This window comes from Lichenostomus cassidix, chromosome 3 (assembly GCF_008360975.1).
Source record: "Lichenostomus cassidix isolate B80296 chromosome 3, HeHo_3.0, whole genome shotgun sequence".
NCBI lineage: Eukaryota > Metazoa > Chordata > Aves > Passeriformes > Meliphagidae > Lichenostomus > Lichenostomus cassidix.
Genome location: NC_139483.1, coordinates 11,656,322 through 11,666,688, shown reverse-complemented (window position 1 = coordinate 11,666,688; position 10,367 = coordinate 11,656,322). Strand labels below are relative to the sequence as shown.

Genomic DNA, 10,367 nt, shown 5'->3' with positions numbered 1-10,367 from the left:
CATTCTTAAGTATGTTGAATATGCCAGGAAAGGCTGGTGCTAGATAAAAGACAGGTTATAGAATTGCTTCCTGCATTCACTGTGTCTCTCTCCATTCTTAGGGCCCCCTGCCACTATGGAGTCCCAACAGCAATGCTGGCATTCCCAGCTCTGGAGAAGTCTGGTGACTGTGATCTGAAAATGCCACCTCTATGTGGCAGCTTCCAAAGGATTGTGGCTGCCAGGGCAGAATAAATAATTCCCTGCTACAGCCAAGTCCCCTGGCAAATTCCAGCCGGGCAATCTCACTGCCCTACAGGAGATTTTAGCAGGTAATAGACAAAGCTGCTATTATATAGCAGCAGATCTTGGCCTGGATTAAGGGTTTTCTGTGCTGGTATCATGGCAGGCACTGGTGAGCAATGCAAGTAGTAGGATGAGTAGGGGATGAATTTGGCTGCAGATATCTGCTGACAGAGCTATAACAAAACCATCAAAAACAAAACAAAAAACTCCCAAATTTCCACATCTTTCTACTCCTGTCCTTAACTGCTACCAGCAGTTATTTATTGGCCTCATCTTTGGCTCCTGTCAACATATAAAATACTTACTCAATGAGGTGTTATATTTCTCAATTGCTCATCCCTGTTTTCCCTTAATGACCTAAGAAGAAGAATGATAAGGTCATGAAGTCCATGACTGTCACTTGGTTATCGCTGTTCTGCTCCTAACTGTTCTTTCCAATGGTCTCCTCACATGGTGTGCACACAGTTGCTATCTGACTCCACAAAGAAATTCGGGGCCAGGAAAAACACCATTATACAGCTATGTACACAAGGGTCTGTGTTAGAAATCCTTCCAAGTCAGAATTAACCCAGATTTTAATAAAATCTTCTGATCATTTTCAGCTACATTTGCGCCTGCAGATTAAATTTGAAATGTTCTCAGGTGGCTGTTCCAGCAGGTTTCTGAGCCCATTCAGCTCCATCTGCAGAAGTGCAGCCTTAGAGGGACGTTTAGAGAGAGGATGAAATAAAGCTAAAATGCAGTTCTCTGGGTACTGCTTTAACAGATCAGCATGGACCTTGTGTCCAAATCAATGGGAACTGCAGCACGTTTGAAGGAGCTGAGTAGCTCAGCTAATCTGGGTTGTGAAAATTTGTCAGATCTGCTCACATCTGGTCACACCTGAAATGACGGTCAAAATTGTGTGAAAAATATAGATTCACTGCACTTCCATTTATGAATGTGTAATAAATGCCCAGTGAGTGACCAGGGAGAAAAACAATACTCAAAAATATCCAGATAACTAGAGTGCTTTTATACAGGCCAGGCCATCAGCCGTCCCACTCGCAAGTTTTCTGTTCAAGGCTGGATTTCTAACCAAGGGGATTCAGTGCTGCTGCCAGTACTGATCAACACAGAACTTCCCTCCCCATTTGGCTCCTCTCCTGCATCAGCAGCCTGCACTGGTTTTGCTGCATGCTTTGCTCCAGAAAGTCCTTTTTGATGAATCTCCACATTGCACAGGCTTCCTCTTGAGCATCACTTGGGGTTGCCCAACCAGAGAGTGGACTGAAGGCTCCAGCACAAACCCTTCCATCCCCTCCAGAGTGGAACTGTTGTTCAACCCAACTCTGCTGCTGGGTCTGGGCTTGGTGCTCCACCAGAACTGTGAAATAAAGCTCTGAAGGATATGGAGAAATCAGATAACCTCTTGGGGAAAAGCAGCTCACTCACCTCATTTTGTTTTGCCCACTTCCCTTGCCTCTCAAACCCAGCACTACGAGCCAGAGCTTGGGAATACAAGCGATGGGGTCTTGACTTGCAGCACAGAGAGCCCACCTTGGCAACTGCCAATCGTCTCTCAATCATATACCTGGAATGACAGGATACTTGGCATGAGGTGCAACTGCCTGTGTCTTACAGCCTGGGACCTGCAGGATGAGCTGCTGCAGGGCTGGAGATTCCCTGGCATCTCTGTGGAATGCTTCCACTGAGTAAGCCCTCAATGCAGGGGGCTCCTCCAGCAGAGGAACATTGTGGAGGCCTGGTAGCTCTGTTCTCCCTGAGCTGAGTGGCTGGGGGTGGCCATGGTTGTAGTGGATTTGCCTTGCCACAAGCATGGCTACAGGTATGTTAATCTTCATAACAAGTCCCCTCTATTACCACCCTGGACCCAAGGGATTGCTTTGGTGTGCAGTAGAGTCTTGGCTAGGAGGTATGTCCCCCAAGGGATTGGGGAGCACTGCAGTCCTGTGGAAGTTGGTGTGACATCCCACTCAGGAGACAGATGGAAACCTCCATCTATGGATCAACAGCAGCTTGGGTCACTCTGATAGGGACAGGGACAAAGCACCAGTGTGTTGCAAGTCCTGCAGCATGTCTGTGATGGTGTATAAGGCACAGAACAGTGCCCATCCACAGTGTGGGGCACAGGTGTGAGGACCAGCTGGCAATAAGGGCGATTTGCAGTGAAAAGGGAACAAGAAGGCATAGCCTTGAGCATTGCACAGCACAGCTGTAGGAGCCACGTGCTTACCTGAGCTTCAACTAAAGTGTGATTCACAGTGAGCTGGGTGGGGAGAATGGCACCTCTCTGGAGCAGGGGAACAGCTGTGCCCCTCAGGGCAGGGAAACAGGGAAACTGCCCAGGGATAGGCACACTGCTCAGCTGCACGCAGGGACAGGCTCACTTGTCTGAGCCATTTCTGGGTGCTGCACCCAGCTGTGAGCTGCTGGGCTTGTTCCCAGCCCTGGCAGGGCCAGATCTGGCCCTGTATGGATGGGGAATGGTCCTGATCCTGATCCTAATGGTGCAGTGTCCAGGCCAGTGCTGGTGGTGCTGGTCCTGGTCCCAGTGTAGTGTTCTGCCCAGAGTCTGGTGATGCTGCCACTTCCAGTGCAGTGTAATGCACCAGTCCCTTGTTGGCCCTAGCCCCAGGGGACTGGAGTAAAAAGCTGCAGGCCAGCACTGCTGGGGCTGACTCCACTGCCAGCTCAGGGCAGTGCTAGGCTCATAGCGGTGCCGCTGCCAGTCCCAGTGCAATGCAATGCCCAGCCTCAGGCAGATGTGCTGGCTCTGGCCTTGGTCCCAGCAGTGCAGTCACCCGGCCGTGTGCAGACGGTGCCAGCGCTGGCCCCAGTCCCAGGACAGTGCAGTGCCCAGGGCCATGCTGGTGATGCCAGTGCTGATGCCACCAACGCAGAGACGAGCACCAGTCTCCGTCCTGGCAGTGCCCGTGATCGTGCTGGCAGTGCCGATCCCGTTCCCGGTGCCAGGGCGGGGCAGCGCCGTGCTGGTCCTGTTCCCGGTCCCAGGCCGAGTCCACGCCGCTTCGCTTCCCAGCACCCCGAGCCACAGTGCGCTGCGGTGCCCAGCCGCGTGTGCCGCCAGTCGGTGCTCGGTGCCGGCTGACGGCGGAGGCGGGGCGGGCCCGGGGCGGGCCCGGCCGGGCGGGGACGGCCCGCGGGTGATGTCAGGCTGATGCTGTCGGTGCGGCGCGCGGTGCATTGTGGGCGAATCCCGCCGCCCGCCGCGGCTCCGAGGGGGAGGATGCGCTCGGGGCCGGCCCGTCCCACAGCCGCAGCCGCAGCGCGCCGGGCCGGCGGCACCGCGCCCGACGAGCCGCACTGAAGGGCGTGGGGCATGCGCTACCTGCGCCGGCCGCAGCGGGAGGCGCCGGCGGCGGCGGGGCCAGGTGAGCCGAACCGGGCCGGGCCGGGCCGCGGCGGGCACGGGCGGGGAAGGGAAGGAGGGAGGGACCGTCCCGCTGGCAGCCTGCGAGCTGCTGGACCGGGGACCGCACCGGGCCGGGCCGCGCCGTAGCTGCGCGCGGAGCACTGCGGGAGATGTAGTTTGCCGCCCCGCCCGGCGTCCCCAGCCGAAGGGAGAGAGTCCCGCGCGCCGGACTCGGGTTCCCAGCGTGCCCGCGGGGGTGGGCGGGCTAGCGGCGGAGTGACGCGCCGCTGCCACCAATGAGAAGGTGGGCCGGGTGGGGTGAACCAACTGCCGAGAGGGGCGGCGGGGAGTGGGGGGGCGGCGTGCCGGCAGCTGCAGTGCAGGGGCGGACGCGGCCACCTCCTCGGCGGGGGGAGGCGGGACGGCCCGAGGTGAGGGCAGGGCAGGGCAGGGCGGGGACCCGGGCGGTGGCTGCCGCTCCGCGCCGCTCCTGCCCGCGCCGGGGGTCGCGGCGATGCCCGGGGGTGCCGCCGCGGGAGGGGCGGGCCGTGGCCTCGCTGCGCTGTGCACGGCAGGGGCGGGGGCCCCCCAGCCCCGAGAGGCTCCGGCGGAGGGAGCGGCCCCGCCGGGTGGTGCGGGGAGCCGCCGCCGCCAGCCCCGGTGCCGGGCGGGGGCCGAGGTGCGAAGGCACCTGCGGCCTTGTGGCGGGCCGGGCTCCAGGGAAACCCGCGGAGGGTGTCGGCCACCTCAGCGGGGCCAGGTGCCGCCCTGGGCTGGGCACGGCATCCTGCCCGGGGCCGCCGGCTGCCTGCCCAGCCGCGTGTGGAAAGGCAGCGCTCTCTGTAGAGGTCTCTGGGGAGGGAGCGCTCCCATCGCGTTACATTGGGATAACTCCGTGGTGCTTGGGTGTGAGGCAGGAGGCTGAGAGTTTCTCTTCTCTGACGGGGTGGAAATGGTGCTCCTGTGTGCGTGGCCGTGTCTCCTGAAGCTTTGGGGCTCAGAGTCTCCGGTTGTGATGCTGGTGCTGCTCATGGCGCCCAGGTTGACATTGCTGGATGTGTCCATAGTCATTGTGCTTCCCCTGCATTCCGGGAGAGGAGGTATCCGGTAACCTGAGTCTGACCCACTGAGGACTCTTGAGATGAACACCATGACCTTGACGTGCATCTAGGATTTAACAGGGAGCCAGAATGCTGTACGAAGCGCTGGAGAGTCATTGTCACTCTGACAGCTATTTGCATGACAAGTTCAAGATCCTCTGTGGGTTTTGGGGCTGGGGACTTCAGTACCTGTTGGTATCATGGTTTTGAGCAGTTCAAATAAAATCTAGATTTTTGAATTTCCTTGAGCTTACGAGGTGGTTTGATTGATTGATAGAAGGAAAGGTTTCCTAGTTCTACCATTTCAAATGGATTTCTTGTACTGTCACTGGAAATGTTGCCTTTTAGCCACAAACTTCTCAGTGAGTCACCACAGAGATTTTCAGCCTGGGGACTTTATGAGTGAAATCTAGCTTCGTGTTGTGCCACAGGGTGTGCTAATGCTCCCTCAGCAGCAATGCTTGCAGGTGCTGTGCTGCCTGTACAGGTGCTCTGACTGAAGACTGTCAGTTCTGTCTCACGGATGTCACCACATTTCAGTGTGTTATCTCCTTTTGAGAGTATAACGAGGGGCAGAATAGGAATGATGTGTTAATGTTTTGGCTCTTTTTCCTTCGTGTGTCAGTGATCATCGAGCAAATGAGCATCTTCATGGTGATATAGGTGGAATCAGGAGCTTTTGAGATGCAGTGCTCATGAATGGTGTATGTGGTATCCACTGCTGTTACTGTTGTGTGCTTTTGCGTGCTTTGTGATAATCTCATTCCTTCAGGAGTAGGCTAAGTTCCTCTTCTGTGGCGAAATAAAACACTGGAATCTCTTGAAGGACACTTTTATCGGGGTCAGTCTTGGGGACATCTGCCTAACCTTCTTTTTCTTGGAATAGTCCTCAAGGGAAAAGTCAGTTCCCTATCAATCCCCTTGGTCCCCCAGAGAGGAGTGGCTCTAATGTCAGGAAATCTATTCCATCAGCCCCCAGGGTTGGTGCTAATGAAGTGTCACTCCTGGCCCTGTGACACCCTGTGTGGATTTCATCCCCTCTCCATCCCTGCCCCAATGTTTGTTGGTGAAAGCAAGTGTACCTCCATGCTGCAACAGGCAGCCTGGAGCTCTCCCCCTGTGGAAGCAGTTGGCCCTTGTTTTTCAAAGCAGGAATGATCAGTCAGATCCAGGAAGAGCCAAACCCCTCTTTCTTCTATAGGTATAGTGTGGGAATGCCTTCCTGCCATCTCTTGCTCTCTCTCACAGAAAGATTGACACATCACTTTGTAGCTTGTTAGGTAGCCCACTCTTCTCATGTGGGTCTCGCTGTGGGCTCACCTCTTCAGTTGTGTCCTTTCAGTTTTTTGCCTTCGTCTTACCTATGTGTGTATCAACGTGCAGGGTCCAGAAAAATGCTTTGGGAATGGCTCCTCATCCTGGGAAGCTCCTAGATTAGATTTGTTCACCAAAGCTCCCTAGTGACCTTCTAGTAACATTGATTCACTTTGGAAACAGAGCAGAGGATAGAAAATAGGTCCTTATAGGGGAATAAGTGTTTATAAAATCCTCAAGGACTTTGTACAAACTTTCCTCACTTTTAAGGGTCGTGGGCTGTGTTGGTATCTTCTACTTTGAACATTGCAAGGCACAGCCTAATGTTTGCTGGAGTGATTGTGGAAGCAATTGCTAAAAAACTGTTTTAGCTCTGCTAGTTTACTGAGCAAGATACAGAATGGACACAATGCTTCCCTCCCCTCCTTCCATCAAAGATAATCAAAAAATGTGTATTCCTCTGAAATATCATGGAATCCCCTTAAATGTCATTGTGGGACACCTTCCCATTGGAATAAATGCTAAGATTGCTTTGAGAGGGAGGAATAAGGAAGGGCAGCTATGAGGCCTCCCTCCCTAGGACAGAGGAAGAATGGGAGAATCTGTTGGGTATTTATTGAAGTTTTAGGAATGAGAGCTGAGTGAGATGATGTGACTTTTATGTGGTGCATCTGAAAATTGAGACTCCCTTGCATGTGAGAGTTTCCCCAGTTACAAACTGGATGGTGGCAGTACTCCTTTTTGTTGGTCAGGCCAGTCTTCTCTACAGTCTTCTCTACAGTATCACATTGTTGAGAGCCACAACAGTTATCCCCAGAAATACAGAAAATAATCTAGCAAAGCAATGTGGCTTGGACTTCAGTGTATCAAGTGGCTTTTCAAGGGAACTTTTCTGTTTTTTTGGAAACTGGTGGATACATCAATATATTAGACTTGATGGGGGAAATATAAAACTGCCACAGTAGGTTTTTGCATGAGATTCACAATTCCTTGGCCCCTTTAGGTCTTACCCAGTTCCACACTGTTTTCTGTTGGGCCTTCTCCACCACTCCACTTACCCAGTTCCACACTGTTTTCTGATGGGAAAGGATCTTTTTTTGTAGTTGAGAAGGAATATGTTGACAGTGTGATGGACTGTAGAGCTAATCAAATAAGATGTGTTTGGAAACCCTTTCCTTTTGGTGTCAAGCTGTGTCATCTTCAATTTGGTGAGCAAGATGAAAGGAACAAACTGGATCCTGGGCTTTCTCCAGCCAGATATGTGAATCGAGAGCAGAGAATGCCTGTGGGCATGAATTTCCTCTTGGAAGAAATGAGGAATCCCAGCCTTCAGAAAGAGATCTGGTGTCAGCTGTGGCAGATGGAAGTGGATTCCTCTCTGTCTGTGCGGCAGGAGATGTTGGGAGGCCACAGTGAGCCCGGGAGCTGTCTGTGTACAAAGCTTTGGTGGCCTCCCAGACAGATGGGAAAAGACAAAGGGATAACGAGACATTGATGTCTGGTGAAAAGGTTTTGATTAAAGGATCATAAACTCAACTGCTCAGGCCAAACCTCTCGATTGCTCCAGTCCTTCCTCTACCAGTGACCAAGAGATGATGCTCAAGGAAGGACTAAGACAGGCACCCCGTGCTTTCCCTGGTTACACCCCTTACCACCTTGGTGCTGCAGGCTGCAGCTTTTCAGCCTTTTTGTTTGTTAGCTTGAATAATTTTCTGTGTATGCAAAGTGTGTCCTGTATGCTAACAACACTCCATTGTGAAACCTAGCTCTGCATTCCTACATGTTTTCCTCTCTTTTAGCCATTTATTAGTTTTAGAGAAACTTTAGTTTTATCCTGGAACATCTTAATTTCCGAGGCCTTTGGCCTGATATCACACATATCTATGTGCTTGTTGAGTCTTCCTAAAAGCACCTAGCCTTTCCTAATAGGTCTGTAAATCCGGGCTTCTACCTTCTGCCTGCCACTTGGTTTAATTTTTAATCTTCAGTTTTCTAAACATGTCTGTTGTGGAAGACTGATTTTCCATATTCTCTGCAGAGCTCTTCAAAATAAACAGCAGCCAAAAATCCTTGGCATCTTCTTCCTGATCTTTCCTTCAGTCAGTCTTTTTGTTTCTTACCTGTCCATCATTCTGCAGACTGGCTGGCTGGCTGGCCAGCCTCTGGTTAGGTAAGGGTAGAAAATATGTAGATTTTATCAGTAAGAATTTACTCAATCTCTTTGACATCATCAGGAGAAAACATCATCACTTGGAATGATTTGTGCTGTTTTCTTCTTTTGCACATATCTTCTATTTAAAAAAACTTGTGTGTGCTTAGTAAGTCAGAATTAAAATGAAGCAGAAGTTGCACTGGCCAAAGAATTTTCTTTTTTTTTTTTTTTTTAATTTAAAGGTGATACATTTCTGTTAAACAAAGTGGAATTATTTGTAAGTTATATTTAAAATTCCATCTTGGTAATATATCCTGATCTGCATGAGGAAACTTAAGTTCCCCATTGCCTCCTGTTTCCTAAAGGCACAGGCCATCTGTTCTCACATGGCAAATCACTGTTGCTGCTTTATTCTGGTCTGATGGGGTAGTTTTACTATTACATTTTTTCCATTTAGCCTTGATACAAAATTATTTCTTTATCTCCTATGAATGTGTCTATTTATTTTGTAGCATGTAGTACTATTTCTCCCTTGGAGTGACCTGGCCTTTTTCTGTGCCTTTTCCATGGACAATGTGCCTAGGTATCTCCATGTTCATTCTTGAATCCATACATCCCTGTTCCCTACTTTACCTCTGAAACCTGTTGCATCTCTTCGGTTTTTTGGGTTCCATTTAAATACCACATAATCCTGAAACTGCTCTTTCTTTCTCTGTGTGTGTGTGTGTGTGTGTGTGTGGTGTTTCTTCTGAAATTCGGCCTGTTTTGTGACTGAACTTGTGGTTCTTCATGAGAATCTGCCTCCCAGCAAGGTGTGCCACTCTTGCCCCTGACTTTTCTGCAGCTTCTTGACATGCAGCTTAGATTCTTGATACCTGTTCTGCTCACTCAGACAAGGGGAAGGTGGAGCTGTCTGATACTTTCACCTTCACAGAGGCATCAGCACAGTGTTCCTCTTGATTGGACACTCTAATAAATTGTCTGGCTTGTTTCCCTCATTTCATGAAAGTTGCTTGTTGTTTACTTGCTAAAGCACCTCAGCCAGAGAACAGAAGTCACCTTTGTGGTGACATTGTATTAGGAGACTTAGACTTTGTGGTTTAATTACATTTTGAATTATTTAAGCAGAATCTAGCTGCATTAGACTTCTAAAATTTACTAGTTTTGGAGTGCAAGTAATTTATCGAAACTAACTGGTTTCCTTTAATTTTGTTTTCCTTGGGGAAAAAAAAGTTGGCCTCAGGCAGAGTCACTCCAGTGTTTTTAAGCAGAAGGGACTGAATCCTGTGTTCTCACAGAAGGCCAAGGGCTTCCTGCTGTGGAGACAAACACAGAGCACAGCTTGACTGAAGGTACTGCTCCTCCATTGTGCTGCCTCTTGCATTTGACTGACCCTACAATGAACCAATTCAGGAAGCTCTAAGCCAAGGAAATACCCTTATTTATTAGGAAGAGGAATAGTTTGTCTGCTAGTACAGGTCACTGAACCCATGGTGGCCCACTGGCCCATGGTGGAATCCTTCACACACAAGTTCAGAGCTGCGAGCAGAGAGGGGAACTTTTTCTCTTCATTTCAGGCAGATTTTTAGATTGGCTAGTTAGGAACCTGAAGCTGTGGATCCAGCATCAGGGTCTGTAGGATTTATGGGGTAATGTAGGTAATATGATGTAACAGTGCTCCCATTAACTCTCATCTTTCATTCATTAGTGTCTAAGCACTCAATATGTGATTTTGAGTGGGTGTTTTTTTGGTTTGATTTTGGTTGGTGTTTTTGCTTTTAGTAAAATTTGCAGTAGTTAAAGTATGCATTTTTAGAGGTGTCGAGCCTTGGTCTGAAATGAGCAAGAGATCTAGAATCCACCACCTTGTTGTTCCAGATCCTGTCCTTAAAGAGAACACCCATGAAAAGCTAATTTTCAGTTGTCAGGCTTCGGCTTCTAGCAGATGATGAGCTAGAATGCCAGAGCCCTTCAGTTTCTTAAATTTTCATAATAGGGAGATACTTCTCCAGTACATTCCCTTGCTTTTCAGGCTTTCCTTTGGCTAAGATACAGTTATTTTTGAGAGTTTAGTTTTGAGGTGGAAGACATCTTCCAGCCTTTTTTTCTGATCCAGGATTTTTAGTAGCCAGGAGGCACA

General features: G+C 50.1%; 1 protein-coding gene across 2 annotated transcripts in view; it reads left to right on the top strand.

The window, feature by feature from the left end:
• Positions 1-3,493: 3,493 nt before the first annotated feature.
• TTBK1 (tau tubulin kinase 1) overlaps positions 3,494-10,367 on the top strand; it is a 103,909-nt gene continuing 97,035 nt past the window's right edge. The window contains exon 1 of one of the 2 annotated variants that reach the window (XM_085054523.1): positions 3,494-3,680. Coding sequence is in view for 1 of the 2 variants with exons in the window: in XM_085054522.1 (XP_084910648.1) it covers positions 3,958-4,092 (135 nt within the window). In the remaining variant the exon portion in view is untranslated. Of the gene's footprint in view, positions 3,681-3,957; positions 4,093-10,367 lie in introns of those variants that run through there. The other variant, XM_085054522.1, reaches the window with a different exon arrangement.